Source organism: Hypomesus nipponensis, chromosome 15, assembly GCF_054491055.1.
Source record: "Hypomesus nipponensis isolate SF chromosome 15, ASM5449105v1, whole genome shotgun sequence".
Taxonomy (NCBI): Eukaryota; Metazoa; Chordata; class Actinopteri; order Osmeriformes; family Osmeridae; genus Hypomesus; species Hypomesus nipponensis.
The window spans coordinates 2,912,548-2,938,700 of NC_140375.1; the positions used below are offsets into that span (position 1 = coordinate 2,912,548).

Here is a 26,153-nt window from a genome sequence, read left to right on the forward strand (position 1 = left end):
TCATATTTCCGTTGTCTCATCATAATTTAGTATGGTCTATTAACGCCATTATAACTAAGTCTAACATTGTTTTAGTTTAAGGCCTATAGCTCAATCAACGCCTTTTAGTTGCATAGGGCCAACACGCTGCAGTGGAGACCGTGCAGTAACCGCGCATCGTGACAGGGACACGCGTCTCCAGTGAGTTCGCTTTTCCTGTCCGGTTGACCCCACTCAGTTCACTAACTTCATTTCCTTCACCGTGCCCTTATCAACCAAGAATCCGTAAAAGGATGTCATGCAATTCACACTGTGAGAAAAGTTGCTCAAGCATAGCATTTTACAGCCTCATCAAGGTCGCCATTTCACACAGGGCAACCAAAGTAAAAAGGCCAGGCTAAAAACAATTATTTGCACCAGGTTTAGGCCGCCACCTCCACACTGCAGACTGTAGACTTCATTTGTTGAATGAAGGCCTGCAATGTTGTAGGCCTATGTGTCTGGACCATAAAACAGCCGAATGGTGTTCGCAAACCTTGGCCTGATATCCGCAAGCGTTTCCCCATGACATGCTTTGGATTTTACATCAGTGCATTGGTGATGGCGCTTCTGTGGAACAATCAACGGATATCCTCAACATCCGTTCAACTGTTACCCTCCACTCTTGGCTACTCTGATTTCGTCTCCTCGAGTTTTTATGAAGCTTTTCCTAAAATTGTCAACACCTGCTCATTTTAGTCGCACAATACAACAATGGATAATGGGGAGGTGCGTAGACTTTATCCTACACAGTCGAAAGGTTGTAGCGAGTACCGAACACACATGTACACGACATAAACATTCCAAACTCGGTGAGTCATGCACATCCAAGAACCAAGCGGGACACCGGGAAAGCAAAACTGTCTCGAACCCCACTCACGCCCCAGGAACTCTCACATACACAGTATGTCTCTTATCACAGTAATTGGAAAGGACATTCACGACAGTGATTATGCATAGAGAATTAAAACAATTCTAACAGCCTCAAAGTTCTTTTACCGTCAAGACTCAATGCTCCTTTCGGAGTTAAGTTTTGGCTGCTCAAATTATGGTGGCAAAGGAGCTTTCAATCACACTTTAATAAGCTCTCAAGATTTGAAGCTGGATCCGATTTAAGAAGTGGCAAATGGCCTTGTGTTTCTTGATGATGAGAATATTACTGTGACTCTAAAAACTGTCAATGGTTAAGCTGAATCTATTTCTTCTATTTCTATAGGAGAGTTCTCTCTCCCCTTTTGTAGACTTGATGTCTGAAATCAGTTCTGAATGCTACATAAACTAGCAGACCCTTACCATTATAGGTCATTTTAGAGTTCCAAACCCCTCTCCTGGGGCCATAGAAATGGATGTCGTGGCAACCTACAGACATCTCTGATCATATCGACAGCAGTAAATGAAGCCCCTAGCCCTGAACTGTAATTTGTTATTTATTTAGTTGAAGGAGCTACCAAGAGAGATGATCTGGAGATGGAGATAACCAGAGCTCACTCCCACTCCAACCATTTTTAACTCCTCAGGGGGGAACAGAAAATGTGAGCAAGGCACCAGTGAAGGCAGAGCGGTATTTTCTTACCGTGACCTCAACCCCACAAGACCAGTCCTGCCGAGCCCAGATGCAACAATGTAAATCCACAGAGCTGAATCTTTCATAGCTGGGTATTCTGGGGATTTTTTTTTTAAGAGGCAGGGAGAGAATGGGGCAAGAGAGACACAAAAGTGTCATAACTTCAAACATTCTTAAAACCCTACAATTTACGGTCTATGTGGGATAACAGGAATCTTCCAAACTAACGGCCTTGAACACAAATTCAAAGACCGGCTTGTCATGTCCGCAATGGCCCTCAAAAAGGTAAATAGCCATGTGCCTGCGTAATCATTTGCAAGGGGGGGAAGTCTTAAATTAGGGCCCTGCAGTAATTTTATGGGGCAGCCATTTATGAAGGAAACGGCATCCCCTGTAAATGAACGGGAGGCCTATGAACCACCTGATGTGTAGCCAGTCACTGCATCTAGAGCAGGACACCGATAACATGTCCTCCATGTGACCATGGCTGGTCACGATAGACCAGCCAGTCTTCTACGGAGCTTTCTAGACTTGCGCCCCAGGCCTGTCTTTCAGACGGGAGGGTTTGGGAAGAGGGCACTGTCATGGATGCCTGGGATTCCATGTTGTGTCGAGACAAAACGCACGCTCTCATCGAACACAATATGTTGTGGTATGCGTTTAATCAAAAACACTTTGAGGCTGAGTGTAGGCATTTTTGGGGGTCTGTCTGTGTCTGTGAGTGAGTGTGTTTGTGTGGGACATGAATGAGCGAAAGATAATAATAAAAAAACTGGGTTGCACAGATTTTCTGTGGTCACTTTTATCAGACTGTTCATATGATGTTTATGGACTACACAGATGAAGTATTTCAAAAACCAGCAACCTTGTCGTATGAACTCATCACGTGTAGAAGCTCTGTCCCTCTCATCGTGGTATTGGATTGATTCCACAAACCTCATCTTTCACGTGTTTGTCTCTCTTCATTATTTTATTTATATTTAGCTATTTCATGTTAAATAAGGTCACAGTCTGCCTGACAATCATCCAAAATGGTGCGCTCTCGCTGGAGCACACAAAACAAGGAGATTCATCCCAGTAGAGGCAGCATGGAAGCAATAATATGAAGTGAAACCCTCCAAAAGAGACTACTGCATGGAAAATAAGGGGAACTGCAGAGATCGCTGCCATTAAGAGAGCCTAAATCATCTCCTAGACTATAAATCTACTGACCGCTCATCATTCAGCAGCATTTTAAAAAGCCCTTAAAGAAAAACACTGGCTGAAATGAATATGCTGTCACCTCTAATTTGGGTCTGGTCCCTTCGACCCAATAGAGAAAGTGTTGTTCCCTTGAAAAGGCTGGGCTGAGTTCTTAGTTGTATTTTTTTTTCTTCACCCTGCCCTGCACTCTCAAGCATTTTAACTTTTTGGAGACCCGTCCACCCCCCACCCCCACCCCCCACCCCCCTGACCCCCACCCCCCAGACATGTCTGACAGGCTGAACTCGTGGGCTGCTTACCAGACGACAAAAATCATTTATCTTTGGACGGTCAAATCTGGATCTAATAAAGAAGGCCAACTATTGATTGCCTCGCAGCTCCCTGACATTGTCCTTGTGTTCGAAGGCCACTAGAGGGCTCCAGGGTCCATAGTCTTGAGAAGACTGTGTTCCAAGTCAAACATCACATTAAAACAGCATGTGGTCTAAAACCTCAAATGAAGTAAGAACCATATTTCAATGTTGCATATTCAAATGCCTCCAACCCAACCTTGTTGCTGGGAAAAAGGTAATCCACAATAAAACCATCCATGGCTGAGCGAGGTGAACTGTTATTAAATTGGGTATATTTCAAACAGCCATGGGATCTGTCTTGTCAGACAGCAATACATCTTACATCTCTATCAACTGGACAAGTAGAATCTAAGAACACACATTTGTTTCTTATTGTGATGGTCTTTGAAGTCCTCAGACTCTGGTTCTGAGCTGTTAATGAACCTAAAGTCAACAATGGCACAGAGTAGAACTGCTCCCCTCTCATCTCTCTCTCTCTCTCTCTCTCTCTCTCTCTCTCTCTCTCTCTCTCTATCCCTCCCGCTCTCTCTCTCTCTCTCTCTCTCTCTCTCTCTCTCGCTGTCTCCCGCTCTCTCTCTCTCTCTCTCTCGCTCTCTCTCTCTCTCTCTCGCTCTCTCTCTCTCTCTATCTCTCCCGCTCTCTCTGTCTCCCGCTCTCTCTGTCTCTCTCTTTCTGTCTCCTCCTATGGCCTGCAGCACAAACAAACGTGTGAAAGAGGAAACAGACGTTACAGTTTACTAACGGCGAGCCAGCCAGACGAAAGGGCCGGGCGTTGTTTTTCCCGAAACGCTTAGAGTAGCATGAAAATAGGCCGCAGCAACAACAAGAGACATCCTTCCAGGGGACAGGGCTAGCGTTCAACTTCAAAGAAGGGAGAGAGAGAAAGAGATGGAGGGAGAGAGAGAGAGAGAGAGAGAGGGACAGAGTTCAAGTCAATCCAGAGCTGTGTTTGTGTGAGTTGGACAGGGCAGTGCCCCAAACGCCCGGGCGAAACCGCAGCATTCCTCACTGCCTCTTAAAGAGACAGAGTGTCACTGTCATCAGATGTGTGTGTGTTTGGTAGCTAAAGTGTTAACATCTGGCGCGCCCTCCTGAGGGGCTGCAAGACACATAGTGGCCAGTAGATGGCCACGCTTCTGCTTAAAATCCTGTGTAAACTCAATGGAGACTGTTTGACGCTTTGCTTACAGTAACGATGCAAAGATAGGCTTGTATGAGTGAAAATGAATGAAACACTTTCTAACTGATAGTATGTCTACGTGAAGTTTTGATGAAGAAAAGTTTTGAGAGAAGATGTTCATCCACATATATGAAGCACCTGAAACAGGCCCTGGCCTCTTGGTAGTGTCAAGTTCCCAACTGTGACTGCAATATGATGTTGCACTGATAGAGGGCAGAGTTGAGCTTTGAAACAAGTCTTGGAACATCACTTCTACCATAAATAAAGTCCATTTGAAATTCTGGATAGTCTAATGGAATGAGTTGAACAAACCTGATACCTCCAGTTCAGTGGTATGTTCCAGTATATTTAACTTTCGAAACACACAGGCGAGATGTAAATTGACAGACAGGAGAACAGTTTGCTGCACTACATCAGTGGATTAACAGGCCTGGAGTTTGAAAGGTTTCCCCCTACCTTTCAAAACAAAACGCTCAGCACAGGAGAAATAGAGGACTTCCTGAACATGGTTTTTCTGAATGGAGTCGCTGTAAAGACGTCACGAAGATGCTCCTGTTGTCAGTTAAGACCAGCTGCTTTCATTCGAACAATGGGAACATAAACAGCAGACTTGTGCTGCATGGCTGCAAGAGTGTGTGTGAGCCTAAGGTGATGTGCTGACTGAAGGTGTATGTGTTCTGGGCTCCTGAGCAAGGCCTCCACAGGGGGTGGTGGAGCAGGCAGCCGACAGCAGAAGGAGAAACCCCCCAAACCACCCCTGATAACACTAGAAAGACACACAGCCAGAGAGAGAGACAGAGAGAGAGAGAGAGAGACAGAGAGAGAGAGAGAGAGAGAGAGAGAGAGAGAGAAAGAGAGTGAAAAGAGAGAAAAGAGAGAAAGAGACAGCGAGAAAAAGAGAAAGAGAGAGAGACAGAGATAGATAGAGAGAAAGAGAGAGAAAAGAGAGCAAGAAATGAAAAGCCTCTCATGCCATGGAGAGGAGAGATCATGGGGCTGGAGAGGTGGGGAAGGGAGGGAGGGAGGAAGACACAGAGCAGTCCGTTTCCTCACAGAAAATCACGACACAGGATGAACTTTACATCCTTAAAACATCAACTGCGGACTAAAAATAACCCTCTCTCTGCACGGTAAGGGAGGCAGGCTGGAAGCGGGGGGTAGCGGGGGAGGGGGCATGGGAAGGGGAGCGGGGCGAGGGAGTCAGGAGTTGGAGGGAAACACTGCTCTGGCAGACAGTTATGACAGTAGACGGCTGTGTGCGTGTGCATGTGTGAACGGATAAATGGGTGTTTAGAAACGTGTGAATGCTTATATGTGTGGCTGCGTGTGTGTGTGTGGGTGTGTGAGAGAGTCTTTGTGTGTGCAAAGTGTCATTATTTACTTTAGTTGAACCTAATCTAGTCCCCCACCCCCCCCACCCCCCCAGCTGTACTTTACTACTTCCACAGACTGGGCCCAAAAATTATATCCTGTCGTTAATTACAGCCCGAGCTTTGTAAAACAAGTCTTTCAGATAGAGAGAGAATGAGAGAGCGAGAGCTCTCCGGGTTACAGGAGCTTCTGTTCGTCTCCAGTTGAAGATTCCCAGGGCAACTCCACAGGGACAAGGTGTCTGGTCCTGCGCTCTGAGCTGCTGCACTTCCCAGCAGTGAAGTCATGAGATTCTGGAGCTCAGGTTCCCCTGGCTGCAACGGACCGGCCGGTTGTTGGTGGTGGCGGTGCGGGGTACACCTGGGGCTTTGGGAATGACTTTGCTTTGGAAGACAAAAGGAGGGACAGGGGACTGGACACAAGACAGACCATCGGGGGAAATCACCCTTTGACAGGGTGGCACCTCATCCCTCTCTTTGCCCCGCTGCTGATAGCAGACACCACAGATAGATGAGTCGCGTGAAGCTGACAGGTCTACTTGTGCCACTTAGGCTGCTATCAGTGCGAACAGAGCAGGACGGACACAGAGTTCCAGTGTGTCTCCAGACTGAGGAGAGACCCGCTGAAGTGGCGATAGAGCTGTCATCGACGCTCTTTGTTAGGACGAGGCTCTTCAGCAGAACGTCTTTGCTCTCTCGGTCACTCTCTCTCTCTCTCTCTCTCTCTCTCTCTCTCTCTCTCACACACACGCAGACATTTTCACACACACACTGAGTGTATTCCCTCCCCCACGTACACACCTTCCGCCTTCAGTCTATCTCTGGCATTTTCTTTCTATCTCAGCCGTCCCTAATGAGAGTGTGTGTGAGTGTGTGTGTGTGTTACACAAGCGTTGGGCCAACTCCTATCCTCTAATTACACGACATGCATCTCGTTCTGGTCGGCTAATGAAGAGGAACAGCGGGCTCCAGGACTGTGGTGTGGGAGACGAGCTATGAAGGAGAGGGGGGGTGGAAGGCGGTGTGGGGATGGGGGAGTTCTGCGTGGGCGTTTATCTTGGAGCATAGCCAAACAGCTTATCAAGGGCACGATGGACTTTTAGTACTACCCCCCCCCCCCCAACACACACCACACACACACACACACTTTTTCATCCATACTTTTGTCTGTACTTCTGCCTGCGTGTCGCCTTAGCCACGCCGTTGTCAGCCGTCTTAAGACGACGAGTGAGAAAGTTTTGAACCTCGATGTTTTGAAATTCACAAAACGTTTGTGAAAGCGTGACTCGTCACGTTTCAAAGTGTTCCGAACAACGAGAGCCTTGATGTCGGTGCATCTTATGAGAGCAGACTTATACAAACACTCAAGGAGTGAAGAAGAAAAGCTCCCGGTGTCAAATGGCCGCTTAAAACATTCGCTGTGAGCCTTTGCATTTCTCCACCGTATCGACTGTAGTTTTCAATGGCTCACTTTCCTTTCATTTGCACTTTCCCTTCAGGAGGTGAAGGGCCAGCCAGCGAATGTTCCAATGAAGCTGTGACAGTGTCATGAGCCCCCTTACATTTCAACACAACCACTTTTGGCCAAAGAACAAGGACCCCTCCCATTGGTCAAACCAGGGTCAAGCATCATGAACAATGCTCTTTGGATTTAGAACTCAAATGAAACACACACCACAACCGTCCTCGGTTGGGAGTAAGGATACACACACACACACTCGTCCCGGGCTGGGAGTGAGGGAGGGAGAACTAGGCATGGACCCAGAGACCCAGCATGTGATCCTGTAGAGCTGAAAGCCCTCGTCGAGAGGAACACTTAAACAGAAGATCGCTGTCCACCGGTTCATCCCTCATGAAACGCTTGTGCAACATGAACCATCTGGTGCGATATTGCACGCTCTTTAACCATCAAATACTGGGGATGTTTATCCTGCTTACTGGGCCTATTTAAGGCTGTTTAGACAACCCACTAAAGGGATTGGTGCATTAATTAAAGATAATATAAAGAGTTAATATCATCCCCAAGACCGCTTTTGTCCACAGTCAATAGAGCAACAAAGTTGGAGACTTTTTGTTTGTTTGTTTAGGGGTGAGACTTTTAAACAATTAGACCTCACTGTGACCTCACTCAAATCAATGCAAAAATCCTCCGCATGACTTGCATTTTGTGAGGCTGGTCGCCCAACTTCCCCCTTTCTTTCCCCTTGTGCCAATGGATTTTTTTGTGACCGAAGTCTCGCACGGCTATTACATATTGATCTTTTTTTAAATTGTATTTGATAAAGCATGACTTCCTTGCTTCAGTCATTACAATCGGGGCTTTAATCTAAAAATATCTGGGCAAGGAATAAGACAAGTTTCCTTGCCGGGAGATTAGGTCTGTACCTCTCCGAGCACAGCAGTTCGGAAACGCACGGGCCCAAAATAGACGTTCTAGCCATGAAGAGGTCCTTCTTTGTAGTCGGGCGTAGAGCAACAACATCTGCAGGGCAGTTTATTTGGGAGAAAAAGACTCAGGCAGGGTATCAAAGAGAGAAGCAAACTCCTGTGTGAAGGAGTGGGTGGGAAACAGCACTCCCCGATCAGGCTTTCTCTCTTGTTCTCCCTCTCCCTCTCCCTCCCTCCCTCTCTCTCTCCAGCAGAAATGCAGATGAAACATCCAGCAATCAGGCCCATCCTAGCTAATAAAAGGCCATTAATATCACCTGTCAACTCTATCTTTAGAAGATCCAAAATGAGAAAGCGTGAGACAAAGGGATATGTGGTCTGGGCCTGCTCAACGATCTGCTGGACATCTTGAGGAGAGGAGGAGCGTGTGTGTGTGTGTGTGTGCTTAGGATGATAGAGGCATGTTTTCAATGTTTGAAGATAGGAAGGACATGGGTTGAGATTTCATCCCTCTAATAGGTCGTGTGTGAGGCTGATGACTGATGGAAGCTTGAGGTGTAGAAACAGGAGGTAAAGTGCTTATATGGGCTCAAGTTTGAAAGAAAATAGTGACCACAAAATGTATGTATGGGGGGAAAAGTCTTTCTTATTTAATCAGACATAAGCTGTATGGCCTATTTTGCAGTACATTGCAAAATGTACACTGCATACTTCCAACTACTACTACTACTAATGTGTATTGTTGCATCAGATAGCCTTGTATACGGTTGGAACTCTAGTGCATACACTGCACAATTGAAGGTATGGAAATGTCAGAGAGGTTTGATTTAGGGTTAAGCTACATTTCATCCCTTTAAGCTTTTAAAGGGTCTTTAGTCTGAAATCAAAGCAATGAGGAAGAACTACGGTTACAGTTGAAGACAACCAACGTCAAGCCACAAAATGAATTACACGGCAGGCAAATGCACAACCATACGCACAGAAACCTAAAGAAACATACGTACATTTGACCAATAATGGACTGAGGTAAGAATTAAAACTGCCCATGTGTGAAAAAGCCCAAGCTGACACTAAAGGTCTGACGGATATGCTCCGATCTACAGTGCACCGGGTCGTAAAGCAGGCCCGGCCTGTGAGTGATGGCGTTTACCGTGGGTGATGGCATGGCATTCACTATCTGTTTAATGTAAAGCATGTTTGCAGTCGGCACGGACAGAGCTGCAGAAAGGCAGAATCTGAACGGAAAAAGGTGGCACCCTAATGGGGAGGTGAAAGGCATGAGGCCAAGTGATGAGAGGTGCTTCATGCGGAGCAGAAGTGCATCGAGGCCTCGCCTTTGAACTCCCGGGGCCTCTAATTGAAACAGCATTGCGGGGACCACGGCAGAAGATCTGGATCGCATTCGCCGGCCGCTTTTATTCAATTGCGCTCATCAGATGGGGGCGGTGTGGGGGGGACAGAAGGAGAGGGTATGACTTATAGCCGCGAGGAGAAAGAGAGGCTCGGACATGCCCCCCCCCCCCACACCCCGTCCCGCCCTCCACGACGTGTTGCCATGCGCCCCCTGATGGGGTCGGGGGGGTGGCAGGCAGCGGCTTCAAACGGGGGCCCCTGAGTAAGCCCAGCCTGGCCATGACCCCCCCCCCCACACACACCCTCACGTTTGCCTCGGGGGGCCTCCCTTGACGCAGGTCTCTGTCCTGCACTCTTTCACGTCTCTAACCTGGTGCTTGAAATCCCCCCACCTCTCCACACCCCCTCTCCAAGATTTACTTTGAGGAGGAGCGTCTGCCAGGGTCTTCAACCGTGCACTTTCTAATTCAAACAAATGTTGCGCCGGGGTCAGGGAATTACCACAGAGTCACAAGGTGTTTCAGACAGCTCGCAAGTGTTGAGACGATCATGAAAAAAACGACCTGCGTCCACAACTGAACGGGACGGTCGTCTGGTTTGACTGAGGATTCACTGATGGATACATGTGGATGAATGATCAATTCAAAACATACGATCGATTCTGTGTATCGCAGCACGTCATCGGACAACACTGTCGTAGATGTCATGGCGCCTCTTCCCATTTCGCGCCAGAGTGCCCGAGTTTTCTCTCAGGTCCCTAATCAGTGTCACACACACGTGTGCCTGTCAGGGACTTTGGTGGGGCAAATGGATGACAAACATATTCAGGAAGCAGGTGCCGCCCAGGGGTATCCTAGTGTCACGGCATGCTGGTGAAACTGCGGTGACACACAGACGCTCTCACACTTCCTTCAGGGAAAAGGTGGCCGTTGGTTTACGGGTACAAACTGACCACCCCTTCGATCTGACCCTGAATCCTTGATGATGTGATGATACACACACATGCTTGTACACACACACACACACACACGCAGGCACAAAACGGTCCAAACACACATTAGCACACACGCAAACCCAATTGTTTGAAGCCAGCAATGCAGGATGTTCATCATCCTAATGACTCCATTCCTTTTGGTTTTCGTCATTAGGTGAGGTTATTACTGTAAGTTCCAACAAAGAGATCAAAATCAAATAAAAATGTCCCATGTGACAGGATTCAAGTATATCTATTACTGATAAAATGTTGAAAAGACAGTTATTTGGCACATTCGAATAATGTCACTGAACAATAGCTATGTATGGTTAATATAGAAAAGTCAATTGCTCGATTGGCTTAAATAGCTTCAGATAGGCTAACAGTAATAAAATGTGTATTTTTTGCCAAATGACATGCCTAAAGTCCAAACCCGAACACGTGTTTGTATATTCAATGATTGAACGTGGAAAATCCCACCTAGGATTTTGAGTGGATCTCAATATTATTGGAGGGTGGGACTACCACCAGCATGTGTTCATTCCTTCCTCTTTGGACTCGCTGCGAGCCAGGTACACTATCAGTGCAGTCTACCGCTGAAGTGTCACAGGCAACTACACAGCGAAGTCAATTTGCAGGAAGTTTCTCTGACCTGAAACGGTAAGTTGGAAGTTCGGTTTCGTATTTGACTGTTGGATAGACGGTATAAGAGTACATATCTAACTGAATCCATTAGTCGCTGCATAAACATGGTATTAATGCGTTAGAATTAGTCGCTTTAAAATGGTACCTTTACAGTCGCGCGTCCCACGAGGAATGTGGATGGGCAAATTAGGAGATGAGTGTTACTTCCAGTCGAACGGTTTACTTACTGACATTGACGTAGACTGATTATCCATAGTTATTTAAGGTTAGAGCTGAGCATAGTATTTGTATCACGTGCATCTGTGTTTAGTTTATCTGCTGGCCATTGGTCCATTCATGAAGTGTGTGTATGTTGAAGAGAGCCAAAATTAAAATTAAAAAAAATAGAAGGAAAAAAAGTGTATTCTGGTTTTGGCTTTGCATGATATGGTCATATACTTTTACTGCATGGTCTTGTAAAATGTATTAATCTATGCGTGGTACACCATCCTATTCCACTAAAACACTGTGTTTGTCTGTAGGCAAATATGCACCACTTTACTGAACATCTGCTAGGATTGCATTGGACAAGTCATATTTTCTATGTATTGACATCGACCATACTGATTAGTTATGAAATGAATAAGTGATGTGTTTCTTGTTTGGATTTAATGTGATTTGGAGTAGCCTCCAGTCAGCATACATCTTGTGTCTGCCCACGTTCTCCGCTCCCCTATAAACATAATCCACACAGCTGGGTTCCTGGTCCCTCTGTTGATGCTGTAGCTAGTAAACAATGATAAAGAGATGCCCAAAGTGAGTGGGAGGGAAGGAAGGAGGGAGGGAGATGAGAGGGGAAGGGAGACGAAAGACTCGGGCAGGGGGAGGGAAGCTGGGACTAGTTTTCCACTACGACGCCGGTTGATGGATTTTTTTCTACTCTCAGTCTTAGTCTTGAATGTTCTTAAATGTTGGTCAAATTTGACACACAAAACGGCTATGGCGTAAGACACTTGGGTTGACAACACATTCCAAACTTTACTGAACAATGAATTGCACATCATCAACAGAAAATTAGCTGTAATTCATCTGATGAATGCCAAACCTTCTGATTTGACAAAGAAAGGAATGTTAACTATGTTATTTGGGACACTCATGTTTTTCATGTTGCTCTGGACAGATCTCGGTGCCATTGTGATGATACATCACATACAAAAACCAGACAGACACACCTACATACACACGCACACTCACACATGCAGCAAGTGTAAACAGCTTGTGATTGATAGGGGACCCCGCCCTGACTGTTGTGTGTGTGTGTGTGTGTGTGTGCGCGCATGCTGATCCCTTCCGCAGGCCTGTTTCTCCAGACCCCACGATGAGTTACTACATGGATCCAGTTTCCTCCTACCCAGCCCTTCACCCCTATGACCGTCTGGGCGCGATGGTAAGACCCCAGCCGTAAATCACGTGTGTGTGTTTTAGCCACCTAGCACACGCGTCCAGGAGTGTGCAGGAGAGTGTCTGCATGGGTAGGAGACACCACTGCAAACCCTTAGCCCAGCGTAACACCAGGTCATGGTTTGAGTTAAGTTGTCGAGTTTGGTGTACCCTGCGATACCAATGTCCAACATCTGAGCTATGGGTTGTGCCAGGAAGAACTGGACTAGGCCAACGTGGCACCGTAAAGGTTTTGCTGAAGATGAGAGGAAGAAATCAACCCCCAATCCTGAATGTAGTCTCAGGCAGTTGCTCCATATTGGTGTTCCTAACCACCTAACCCTACTAGCAGTAAGCCCTAACAAATGGACCTGGATATAGAGTGTAGTGTGAACCACAATCGTAACCAAGTCTATCTCAAGCCCCAGCATCCACCTAACCCGTTCCTTGATAGGCTATATCGCCCAATGTTTGTAAGCACACCCGGTGTTGGTCCCCACCAAATGAAAGGGCAACCTGAATAAAGCTTGCGAGATCAGAGGAACGAGGGGACATTGGGATTCCTGTCAGGTGAGCCATGAAAGGTGACGGGCTAAGAATTGCTGGCAGAAATGCCTCCATTTGTATGCAGAATGGAGGTCCATTAGAGGAATAGGAAGAGGTCACATGCAAATAGGAACTCAGCCTGGCCCCCGAACAAAACACGGCGAGACAGAGCGCCCTGCGTCCTAATTGGCTCAGGTGGTCGCGCCCGCCTTTGAAATTGAGATGACTGTTAACCGGCCCAGGATCCAAAGGTGAGGGAGGTGTGGGGGGTAGCTCTCTTTTTTTCCTCCATGCATCTGCATGAATTAACAGCGAAAAATTGGGTTTGATGTTTTTTTTGTGCCATGTTTTAAAACACGTGGATTTGTGTCCCTGCGAAATGGGACGACAGACATGGGACTGTTTGATGGTCTTTGTAGTCTCCCCGTCTGCTGTCACATGTTTATCCGTCTTCAGCCTTGCAATTGATTCTTGACATAACCAACCAGTTGGTTGTATGATTTGCCTAAAAAGTACTGATTCCCAATAGTTTTGACAAGCGGTTACAGGGATGTATCGACTTCACACGCTTCAGGGATGTTTAGCTTATTTTACTCGAGACAGCCTTATCAAATCCCATATGACTACCATTCTGCCCCACCCTCCGACCCCCACCAGTACCACCACCAAAGCAGCGTCCTGATTGCATCGTCATAATCTGTCTACGTAACCCCAGAAGAGACCCCCTCCCCCAGCCCCTCCCTCTCCATACTACCAGACAGCAGAGGTCCCAGCTGATAAGCCAGGCTACGCTCTAACAGGGGGCCCTTATCAGATTGGCAGTCTGGCACCCCCGTGCTAGCGTGGTCCCGGGGGGGTGGGGGGGGGGGTGGGTGGGTGGGTATGTGGAGGGAGGGTAGACAGGAGTGCATGGTGGGGGATACAGGGGCCCCTGTTGGATCAGGGACCTGAGATACTCTGCTCTGGTCCTGATTCTGTCTAAACGCGTCTGTGCTCCCAGCTACCGGTTGTTGACTCAACGTCAAGTGGGTATTCTGACATGTTGTGAGAGGGTTATCAGAGTCTGAAAGTTGAATACATTTCACAGTTTTTTATATATGGTAAGTGCATACTGTCACCCTGTACAGTTTCATATAAAGTAAATAAGTTTAACATAAAGTCACCGGCCATTCTTTATCCAGTCCAATTTGGACATTCGTTGTTATAGATTCCTAAAAGTATGGTGATAATCGTTTAATAACAGTCTAAGAATGAATGAACTATGTGAACTAGAAAAAGGGTACAATTTCTGGGGACATTTCTGCGGAAATTGTGGGGTGTGCTTGCGTCGGTTGCAGATGGGTGCGTTTTTTTAACTTAAATTGTACAAGTCATAACTTAAATTGTACAGGTAATTAAAATAAACATGCATTCTTATTATGTATGAAGATTACATAGATTAAAAAGTAGACATTTGTTGCTGCTCATTTACACTTCCAAAATAATAAGAGTGTATAATGAAATAGTCTACTATTAGCCCTGCATGTGTTCAGATGTTTATCTACTCCAAATGACATAGTTGTCAAACATAAGTTGATAACCTGTCACTGTGATGTCAGTCACTGCTGCTGTTGCTAGCCAAACTTCACTAAGGGGATTGTTTGAATGCGCCGGAAATGAATAACGTTTCTTTATGTATATTTGAGTCAACACATTCGTAGATATAGCCCTACGTTTCAACTATATGGAAACGGATTATGAGGTAGAACGGATTAAATGTGCAAAAACAAGACACCATTTTCCCTCTTCTGTCCATCTGAAAAATGGCAAGCTAACTAGTGCTAGCGCAGGGCATGTTATCCATTTTAACAAACAGATTAATATAAAGTTTAGGATGTGGCATTGAAGACCGACGCCCCACACAAGCTTGAGTTTAAATACATTATTTAATGTGACATTATTACTTAATGTACATGCAAGTCTTCAATTGATTATATGCTTGACGTTGTGACGTTAGGCTAGCACTGAGGTCCCTTGTGCCACACAAGGCACTTTTTGCCACAAAAACGTAAACTCCTAGCCTGGCTGCCAGCCCAACTTCTCCCCGCCCACAAAAAAATGTGGTCGGGAAGTTGGGTCTGGAGGGTCTCGTATTGGGGAACAACTACAGAAAACCAGAATTTGGGCGTACCAATGAAATTGCCAGGGCGGGCTTTATACAATGATGGACAGATGATCAACAGTAATGTAATCACCCATGTCTGACTAGAAATATGAGTATGACAACGTCAGGCTAGTAAACTCCAAAATCGTGCAACACAACGTAAATAAAAATACAAGCAACGCAATCGGGACAAAGACGAACAATTTGACACCGGCGTTGTCTATGTAGCCCATATATCGAGGGATCCTTAGGGGTGGGAAAATAATAATAAATAAAGAATAAATATATATGTGAGAGAACAGAGGTTGTGCCCTTGCCGAAGGCAAAGCACACCCAATAATCCATGTGTACGAAACGGCACACAGTATCAATCAAGTTAGAAAGTGAATACCCTAACTGAATTATGACGATTAGATGGTTTTGGTGAAAGTGATATGAGATAGAAGGGGGGAGTTTGGAAATACTTCTAAGAATAGTATTGCTGATGGGCTGCATGTTATCGCATTCATCTACAAATACAATCATATCCCGTTCACTTATTCATTCAGACGTCCAATCTTTTATGCAAACCTTGTGGTGATAAACAGGAAAAAACACTGAGGCAAAGATAAACCAATACAGTACAAATTTAGCTTCCGTCTTATCTTTTATGAGAACCATAGAACAAAAACACAGCAGCACCAAGACCTCTTAGGTGAAAGGGCATTTTTAGGGCTTCAAATTAATTTAAAAAGAACTTTTACAGTGCTTGACAAATAATAATCCAACCTCAAATTTACCGTATATCCTACCTATGTCTGAGTATAATTCAATCAAACACGGTTAAAGGTTAGAACTTTGCCCTACGTTGCTTCTTTGAACCAAACCTGGTCAACTATGTATTGTACCTCCACAGAGGCAGAGTGGAGGCCTGCCGGTCGGCTCCCAGACCCAACACCCTGGGGTGGCCCATCCCCAGCAGCACTACCCCTCCCTGCCCCTCTACCCCCAGGACGTGCCCCTGCAGGAGGTACCCAACGGACATGACCTCTGCCACACCGGTAAGCCCTGGTTTTGCTACGGCAACAATGTTTTGGGGAGGATACTCGATTTCGTGGTTTATAGACGCTTAACTGTCAACATGCTATATTGTACAACTACTGCATCTTTTACCCAACATAGCTGGAAGGTTGTAACCGGTTGTCCAACATCAGTGGAGCAACAAAAAAAACATATGTATGTCAAAATATTTGAATGGGAACCTATCCAGGTACATGGTGGCCTTTTCAAGTGTGTGCTTGTTTGTACAGCATGTGTATGCAGCACAATACGTTTGCTGTGTACCTTAGGATAATCTGCCTCTGCAGGAGTCTTGAGTAGATCTCACATACGTACTGTTGCCAGAAACGGAACTCAGATTGGGGGGGGGGGGGGGGGGGATTGTTCATTGTGAATGAACTGTTCGATGCAAACAAAGGACTTTGTGTGGAAGGGAATGGCAAGTGTACAAGTGAACTGTGAGTCACACACATGGGCCCACACATCCACACTTGTGGCTGAGTACATCCACACACACACACACACACACACACACAGTTTACCCCTCCGTTTGTAACCAGTCTGTCTTCATTCAGGCCCATGGGTTTGAACACACATGCGCGCACACACACACACACTTGCTGCAGTGTGAGCGCTGAGGCCTACCCCCTGTGGGTCTCCGGCCCTCTGGGGAGATTGGTGAGGATGACCCCGGGGGCAATGCCTTTACCAGATGCCTCTTCCTCCTCATCCTCCTCTTGTCCTCCCCGGGGGGATTGGCTTCATGCCCCAGATATTTTCGACCCCTCAAAACTCTTCCTTCTTACGTTCTTTGGGCAGTTTATTTAAAAACGGGAACATTCCTTCCAGTGCGTTTGCGACTGCTGGACTGTGGCCTCCTCTCTGAGTGTGATTTATGCCAAGATAGGAAGGGAGGGTGGGGGGGGGGGGGGGTACTGGGACACATGCCACGGAAGAGGGCTTGGGTGGGAGGTGGGGGTCAGGGGCGCTCGGGGAAGCGGCTTTCCTCCGTCACCAACAACTCCCCCGCCCCTTACACTTGCACCCACCCCCCCCCCCCCCGGCTGGATGCACGGGGCACGGCGCTGGCCAAAGGGCAGCCGTCTTTTTCCCAAGCCTCTGACTGTGTCTCAGGAGACGCATCAGTGCATTCTGGGCTCGAGGATTTGATAGGATTTTCTGATGTTTGTTGCTGGAGACACACTCCTCTCCGAGTCTCCTCTGGTGGTGCTTGTGTTAAACCATTGAAATAAATATTGTTCAAGTGAAAAAGAATGTCCGGGGGTTGACCTCCCCCCCCCTTCCTTCTTCTTCTCTCTCTTTTTTTCTTTCTTTCTTTCTTTCTTTCTTTCTTTCTTTTTTTCTTTCTTTCTTTCTTGCTCTCTCTCTCTCTCTCTCTCTCTCTCTCTGTCTCTCTCTATCTCTCTCTCTCTCTCTCTCTCTGTCTCTCTCTCTCTTGTGACAGCATGTCTGACATTCAACGGTCTTTTTGCAACCGCCTGTAGATACCATTAGAGTCATTTTGCTACCCCAAGGAGTATAATCTACATATCTGTGCTGCCACCGAAGGTGTAGTGCAGCCAGTGAACTGAGACAAGTGGCTCCACCAACCTCAAAACCAGAGCAGTAACCCCTGACACTGTCAGTGATAGTCTCCACGCCCTGGAACCGTTGGTGGGACACGTTTGGCTTCTCAAACTGAAACATGTTGACCTCCTTTATTTCGCATGCTACTGCTGTTTGAGGTCAACCTCTGTTCACAGTGAATTTGAAGAGGCCTTTGGTCCTTTTGGGTAGCCTACATCGTACTAATGCCACATGCTCTTTCTCTGGCGTGTACTTTTAGGCTTGTTTTGCTGAAGTTGTCTTTTCTGCACCTTGGCTTAGAACACGTTTACTGTACATGACGTGAACTGGCCTTTCATATTTTACAGCCCAAGTCCCAGCACACAATTAATCAATGCCATATTTCTGCCGATGGATGTTGGCTTTGGTTTGTTTATTTTCATTTTCAGAGAGCCAGTGCAATTAAACACAGATTGACTGGGCTACCTCAACAGATTGCCCAGATGGCTTTATGGAAAACGGTCACCAATGTTGTTGGTGCCTATACCCACCTAGAACTTCAAATGTAAATGGCCTATAAGAAAGCTTTTTGTGTTTTTTTTTTACCTCAGCTAATACAAACGAGACCCATCTTGCCTTAGGAAGGATGTCATGTTGTTAATACAGGCACAGGTACACTTAGCAAATGACATTGACAGGCCAAGTAGTCACACTGACTTAAAATCACAAGCTGCACAATGAAACCCTGCACATTGCAATTTGCACTATTGTATTGTTCTCTTGCACTCTGTTTTTTTAGGTTAGATTGTAAATTACTTATATTTTATGTTATTCCCCTTAGTATTAGCTAGACCCCCCTTAGCATTAGCTAGACTTTGCTCCTTTTGTATAGTTAGTCCACATATTTAAGTTTCAATAATCCTATATGTTTAATGTATGCACCTCCCTGCCAAAGTAAATTCCTTATTTGTGCAAACGTTCATGGCGAATAAAATCCCTTCTGATTCTGACATTGAGAATGAAAACCTTGATCCTTTGCAAATCCCATTTAAATCACGGAAGCAGTTAATGACGCACAATCCGAGTCTAGTTTAAATTCCACACAGGCGGTCTGTTGGGGAAAACCTATTGAGTGAGCCTTCAATGTAAAGTGTGTGCACCGTCAGAGTCATGGAAGCAGATGCAGGGAAGTGGTATGTTCAAGAGGCCATCGCGCGTCTGGCCTTGAGCGCACTGTCACACACACACACACACGCTGCTTCCTGACATCTGCCGTGCCACTGCTGTGTATACAGGAACCCCGCTCCTCTCTCCAGAACCCCCCTCCTCTCTCCAGAACCCCGCTCCTCTCTCCAGAACCCCGCTCCTCTCTCCAGAACCCTGGCCACTCTCGCCCTGCTGAGCTCCGTCACCGACGCCTACTTAAGAGGTCCACCGCACGCGCGTGTGCGCGCCAATCCTGACATGTTGTGTACACTCACATGTTCTCGCAGACAAGTGCACGCAATGAATACACACATTCTTCTCTCTCTCTCACACACACACGTCAGAGCACCTAACCTTTCATTCATTAAGTTTGCACCCAGCACATATTGTATGACTAAATCCTCCCATTCAGTAAAAAGCTCACTCACGCACACTTCAACCATACATACACACACACACACACACACACACATCCAGTCTTAGGCACCCATGAGCTCACTGTACATTTGTAGTTCATGTATTTGCACGTACACACACAAGCACACACGCGCACAGCTGTGATATGGCACTCAGGGACCACTGGACTGTGTTTTATTTGATGTGATTTGACAGCTGGGCAGTGAGGGAGGAAAAGGAATGAGGGGATTCTGGGGGTGGGGTGGGGGGGGGGGGGGGGGTCACTGGCCCAGGGTTGGGGTGGGCGGTGGGTCTGAGTCGAGGGAGGGGAGGGGTTTCGCCTCTGATGAGGGGCACGTCCTCACGGGCGCAGGCCCATTTTTTATTTCTAAAAGTAAACAGGCGGCCTGCGGGGGTCTGGAGGTTATGGGAAAGGAGGAAACAGCGATGCTAATCAGGCCTGAGCACACTTCCCCCCACGACAATAAAACAAAACAAGAGGAGGGGAGGACGGAAAAAGGAGAGACAGAAAGAGAGAAAGAGAGAGAGAGAGATCTTTAGAGGTGGAGCTGGCCGATGCAGCTTCAGTCGTCCGTCCCCCGTCCCCCCCGGTCCGCCGAGCCGTGACCCGTTTTAGGTGACGTCAGAGCGGTTGTAGCGGAGATGTCACATGGAGTCTCTAGGTGGCACAGTCACTGGGTTTACAGTCAGTCAGTTTACGTACTGCAAAGGCCCCCCCTCACAGGACACTTTAGAAAATGGACTCCATTTATATAGCGCTTTTCTACCTATGCGGCACTCAAAGCGCTTTACATTTGCCTCTCATTCACCCATTCATACTGACACCCCAACAGCGGCAGAGCTACCATGCAAGGCGCTACATATAAACATATTAATAATTACAACCCAGAAAAAATATGAAAAATCTCATCATCCGCAGCAATAAAGTGACTGAAAAGATGTAATGGGAGTAAGAAAAGAATTGTGGAACATTGGTTACAATGTACTAAGTCTGTAACCGCATCACATCCTGTGGGACTGCATGTTCGGCCAGTTCATCCCAAAGTGGCACTTGGGCAGGTCTCAGGGTACACCTCCTTTGTGTTGAGTAAGGAATGGCACTGTCTTGGAACTCTTGTGAGTGTTGACACAAGCATTTTACCAACCCATCGAAAATACTTAATTGAAGAATACCTAATTATTTCTTCTTTTTTTTTCCCTCAAACTTCAAAGATCTTTCAAGTTCCCCAAAGGATCCAGCCTTTTTTTCACTCCACCGACTCTGAATGAGTCAAATTAAGAAGAATTAAGGGATGTCGTCTAGTCACGAAGACGTAGGGGCTTTCCTGTAGTAGTGGGGGGGGGGGGGGGGGGGGGGATGGAGTGATTGAATTTGATCAGTGAGCTCTGGAGGCAGGGAGGGAGGGAGGGGAGGAAAGAGGGAGGGAGGCCTGTGAGGCTTCGAGACTCCGAGGGGGTGGGGATAATTGAATTAGCTGCACAATGGAGTGATGGGGGGCACGTGGTGGCGCTAATGGAGGCAGAGATGTCCTTTTTAGCGAAGCTAATTGTTCAGAAAGAGCAGAGCTTTTGTTCGGAGAGGCCCCCAGCACCACCCCCCCCTTGCACGCTCAAATGCACACTGTGCTGACGGAGTGGAGAAACACACACACACACACACACACACCTAGCTGGATTCCCCAATGTATGCTGTGATCTCAGCAGGACTGCATCCAGCCTGTGGCATCCCCAGATAACAGGCGCTAAACAGGAGAAACAAAGAGCGTGCGTTGTGTGTGTGTGTGTGTGTGAGAGTAACTGATCAAACTAAGTGGTTCCCGTACACACGAAGGCTGATCCAAGGGTTCCACTGCAAAGAACGTGCTTTCCCAACATCATTTGCTTTTAAATGTTCATACTGTAAAGCTTAACATCGAAATGACAGAGGGTTACAAAAGGGAAATTCAGTGTTAGCATGTGGTAAAATATACAAGATTTCTCTCAACCAAAGCTAAAAGTTTATTTGCCTAACATGGATATTAAACTTATCTCAGTTTCTCCCAAATTTCCATACAGTACACTAAAAAGTACACAATTGAAAATACAATTTTCCTAACATATTTTATTCTATGTCAGATCAGTGGAGGTTTTACCCCAGCAAACACCGTTTAGGTGTCAAAGCAAAAAAAAAATCTATGGGCGTCTGGATGATTTGCGGCAACGCTAACCTCTCAGCTAGCTGTCAGTTGACCCTGTGAGCAGCAGGTGCACCAGTTCCATGTGTGGATTAGGGATGAGCAGTCAGACATCGCAGATGTGTCTCTCAGGCAAACGTTAGCAATGGCATCACATCTAGAGTACGGGGTCAGCGCATGAAGCGCTAACTGTCAGAGCTATGGTAACAGCATTTGCCAGGTGAGAAATTGGAGACAGTGAAAACCAAGCTCACATGTTGGCTTACATATGGGACAGGGCTGTAAACGAGATTGGTTATGCAGCTTCTCGAGTTTCTGCCAAACCATTTCTTTTTTTTAAAGGCTGTTTTTGCCAACTAGAAACATTATTTTACTATTGAGCCAAAATACACACAGGAGCTGCTTTTTTATGAGGGGTGTTGCATATTAAAGATGATAAAGGTGGAGGGGGGCTGCTAACCAAAACTCCTCACCCACCTCAGAAGGAAAAGGGGGGGGGGGGTGTCTGGAGGGGGGTGGGGGTGGTTTGATAACACGCACCCCCATGCAAAAGCCCACTAAGCTCCGGTCTAGATATTAGTCAGCAATGCAATTAGGTTTTAATGGCTGCCCTTAGGCACAAAAGGACCCAGCCTGTCCTTTTTAAGAGTAGATACAAGGAGCTCATTAAGACAAAACAAAGAGGCGCAGTCAGAGAGATGGAGTGAAGGCGAGAGAGTGATTGAGGTGAAGCGAGAGATACCCCCCCCCCCCCCCCGTCTCCTTGCATGCCTACACCCCCCTTCGATGGCCTCTCGCTGGGAGCAGACCACAATACCCATAGCCCCTCTCCTTAGACGTTGCCACGGCAGCCACTATCTGACAAGTGAAACCTGATTCAGGGCAAGCTAATGGGGACTGTAAAGAATCCCTTATTTAAAAATCCATACATAATCAATACTCCTGGCTCCTCAGTCCCATTTGAAACGACATACACCAGCAGAATCATATTCCATGCATATTAGAATGCACCATATTGACTTGGCTAACAAGGTTTCTTTTGTGGACATAGATTGAGCAGATTTGGGGAGATTATAGAGAATGATTAAGGACACATTTGTTGTATGAAACCAAGCCTACTGTGTGAATTATAGCACTGCAATGTTTTTAACAAATTAATGTTCTGTTAGTCCTGCCAGTTGCCATATTTCCTCCAGTAATAGTGCCTGGGAGGTAGTTGCCAACATTGGCACGTTCCACAAACAGCACACTGACCTGCATGGTGAATTGCAGTGACAATCTGTTGCCATGGTAGGTAATTTGCTACTGGTTGTTTCAAGTGGGGCCTTACTAATCCACTCCCTCGATATGAGTTCCATGTCTTTCTTGCACACGCACATACAAATATGATGTTCTTATCGCTCCTTATTAAACCTAACCTTTCCTTTCAAATGAAACGTGTTTGTGGCGCTACATGGGGGATCGACCCACTTAGACATATTTGTGTTTACTTTGTTGGTTACTGGTTATGTGTTTCTGCTATCCTCCTTTTCCCCCTGCACCAAAGGGCATGTTTGAATCCTGAGCATTTGGTTCAAAGGCGTCATCCGTTTTCACAGATCCGAGCGAGTAGTTCTGTTAAAACCCAAGCTTGTGGTTTATTGATCAGTACAAGGTGAACAGGAAACTCTCTGGGGTGTTTATGAGGGCTGGTTACAAGTTATAGGGACGGGTTCCCTTGGCCCATGACGCTCTCTATGTACTGCTGCCCCTTAAGCTACACTTGTCAAATACTCTTAATGTCACCTTTTTCTGTTTAGACTACCTCAAAAGCAACGATGAACTACTGATTTATCTAAGCAAACATGAATAAAGGGCAGTTATTCAGCCGTAATATTGTGGGCATTTAAGTCAAACTTTTACTAAATAAATCTTAGTTCCATAATTGCAGGTTTTTCAACTCCCTAAACCAATCGAGGCAACCTGGAAAGCAACACTAACACTCAACGGTTTCTCAACCATCTATGTATCTAAAGGAGTAGGTACTACCGTTCAAATGTAAGGAGAAACTGTGAAGGGAACAGTCCGTGCGTTGTTCCCTGTGACGCGCAGATATAATGTGTCTGTATTCTCCCAGAGACAGAGGGCAAGAATGTAATTGAATTGTGAATCACTCTCAGTCTAAACGCCGCCCATTCAGTTGCCTTGTAGGCTACATGCGCGCAGTAGAGGACAGATACGCCCTGACGGTGGTAGAGGGAGTGAGTGAGTGAGAAAGAGAGGAGAGAGAGAAAGAGAGAGAGAGAGAGGGAGGGAGAGAGAGAGAGAGAGAGAGAGAGGGAGAGTAACGGAGATTGAAAGAGAAGTTTGTTCAAAATAAAATAGAATTGTGGTGTAGTTCAATTGAGGCGGGAGGGCAGGAGAAACGCAGAATTGCCAAGCCAAGCTTTTTGGACAACATAGGGAAGACAGTGCTTTTATAAATTATTTCGGAACTATTGTTTCACAGAACATAGACCGCACGCAGCTGTATCAAATAAATTGATCTGATGGTCATGACGGCAGCTGTCGATATGAAACCGACGTTAACCATCATTAAATCTGAAAAAATGGACGGTGAGTAAAGAAAATAGTGTACAACATGAGGCGAACATTAGCCTACAGTACTGTTTTGAATTTAGGCTGTACAATTTCCCTGTATTAATGCATTCAATCTAGTTAGGTCGTGGGCTTCTTGAGATCGGTTGAAGCATCCTACTGTTTGTCTGCCTCTGAGTGATGCTAAGTGCGCTTTTGATAAAGTCATTTAACGGGACATAATGTCCGTGTTGTGAAGAGAACGTTGTTCGTGTCAGGGTGGATGTACAGTATCTATCTACAAGATTGTTTGTTTAAACGACTCATGTTCTTCAAGCCTAAAGTAAGGGAAATGTATGCTTGCACCAGGGAACTGAGACATGCAAGAATATTTTCCAGTTGTAAAGCGAATCGCACATTAAATGATCATTGATTCATTTGTTGCATGACATACATTTACATGGGCTATGCTAGGTGTAGACTTTTATACATTGTGACAATACAACATTAGAAGTGTCATGTTGACTACCTGTAGGCTACATACACTGAGTAATTGACCATTAGCCTGTTAGCTAACTGTTATTTCAGTAGGCTCAATATGTGAAGGGGAGAATTTAAAAAAAAATATTGAGCACAACACTGTTGAAATATTTCAGCTATATTACCCAGGATTCGGTAGAGTACCTTAGACGTTCTGTGTTTCTGTGAGTGTCTGGGAGTCACGTTAGAGTTGTCTGTAAAGCTATAACTGCCCTCTGAAACAATCAGCCCTTCTACTGAAGGCTGCTTCAAACATGCACTCATGGTACCAGTTACCTTCCCAACACTTTGCCCGTCCCTGCCCACTCGCAGGCTGCAGGGGAGGGCATGTGGAGGGCATACCGCCCTGCACGGGAGACTGGCAGTTATGCCCAGTCATCCCCCCCCCCCCCCCCCAGCCCCCCCTACCTTCATCACCCTTCCCTCCCTCCTCTCCACTCCCTCTCCAGAGTGGTTGAATGTGTGTCTCCTGAGGGAATCAGAGGCTAACGTGATGAGTGTGCAGGCCCGAGGGCTGGCTCTCCTCCCTGCGGCCCGGAAGCCTCCATGCGTCCAGGGCAGGTTCAGGACTGGGGCTGGCATTATCAGACACTTTGGGAGGAAGACAGGCCCACACTTTTTTTTTATTTTTATGGTTGTCTTGGTCCAGATTAAGATTGAGTCTGTGGTCTGAATTTAAATCATTTGCACTCTTTCAAGAAGTGAATGTTTTTTTTTTTTTGTCTGGTGGATCCCAGATTTAATTAATATTGTTGACTTAGCTGTAGTTGCCTACTGTCATAATGAGCCTACTAAACTGAAATTCGGCTGCTTGGGTGGTGTAGCAGCTGTAAAGTTGTCATGGCGCTAGGACGTCATGGAAACACAATACTTAAGCAACACCCTAACCCACTGAGTTGAACGTAGCGGTGTAATGTCTTCTTGAGGTGAATTGGTGTTTTCCCATCTTCTTGCATGCGACACCTGCATACTGCTAGCGGGCATACGCACACAAATTCTTAAAGCAATGCACACGCGCCTGTAAAAAAGAAAAAAGTGCTGACAGCTGCAGTTGAATTGCCAAAGCGTAGCGCTATCTTGCAAAACCATTTCGTAAGCTAGCTCCTTCTTGTTCTACCGTGTGTACTCGGGTCAGCATGTAGCTGCCAAGAGGCAGGATGAATCCATCACACACACACACACACACACACACACACACACACACACAGGGCACTCCTATTCTTGTTCCTCACTTTTCAACTAGATCAGTGTCCCGCCGATGACTTAAACCGCTTTTGTCTATTGTCTCAATGGCTGAGCCATGTTAGATATTTGAGGGTCAGACAGGGTCTTTGTCTGTGTTTGAAAGGGTTAAGTGCTCCACAAAGCCACAATGCCTTCAGTAAGTTGTGTAAGCGCCCCTCTCCCTTGGACATGGCTCCTGTCATTTTACCAACACGTGCAATTAGATACTGGTAACTGACATACACGTGTGCCCCCCCCCCCCCCTTTCTGTTTTCAT

At 46.3% G+C, this 26,153-nt stretch overlaps 1 protein-coding gene across 2 annotated transcripts in view; it reads left to right on the plus strand.

Annotated features, from left to right (window-relative positions):
• The first annotated feature begins 10,980 nt into the window (after positions 1 to 10,980).
• ets1 (ETS proto-oncogene 1, transcription factor) overlaps positions 10,981 to 26,153 on the plus strand; it is a 35,364-nt gene continuing 20,191 nt past the window's right edge. The window contains exons 1-3 of one of the 2 annotated variants that reach the window (XM_084674613.1): positions 10,981 to 11,062; positions 12,383 to 12,473; positions 16,051 to 16,195. In XM_084674613.1, coding sequence (XP_084530739.1) covers positions 12,405 to 12,473; positions 16,051 to 16,195 — 214 coding nt within the window. In that variant the 5' untranslated portion in view covers positions 10,981 to 11,062; positions 12,383 to 12,404. Of the gene's footprint in view, positions 11,063 to 12,382; positions 12,474 to 16,050; positions 16,196 to 23,693; positions 24,152 to 26,153 lie in introns of those variants that run through there. The other variant, XM_084674614.1, reaches the window with a different exon arrangement.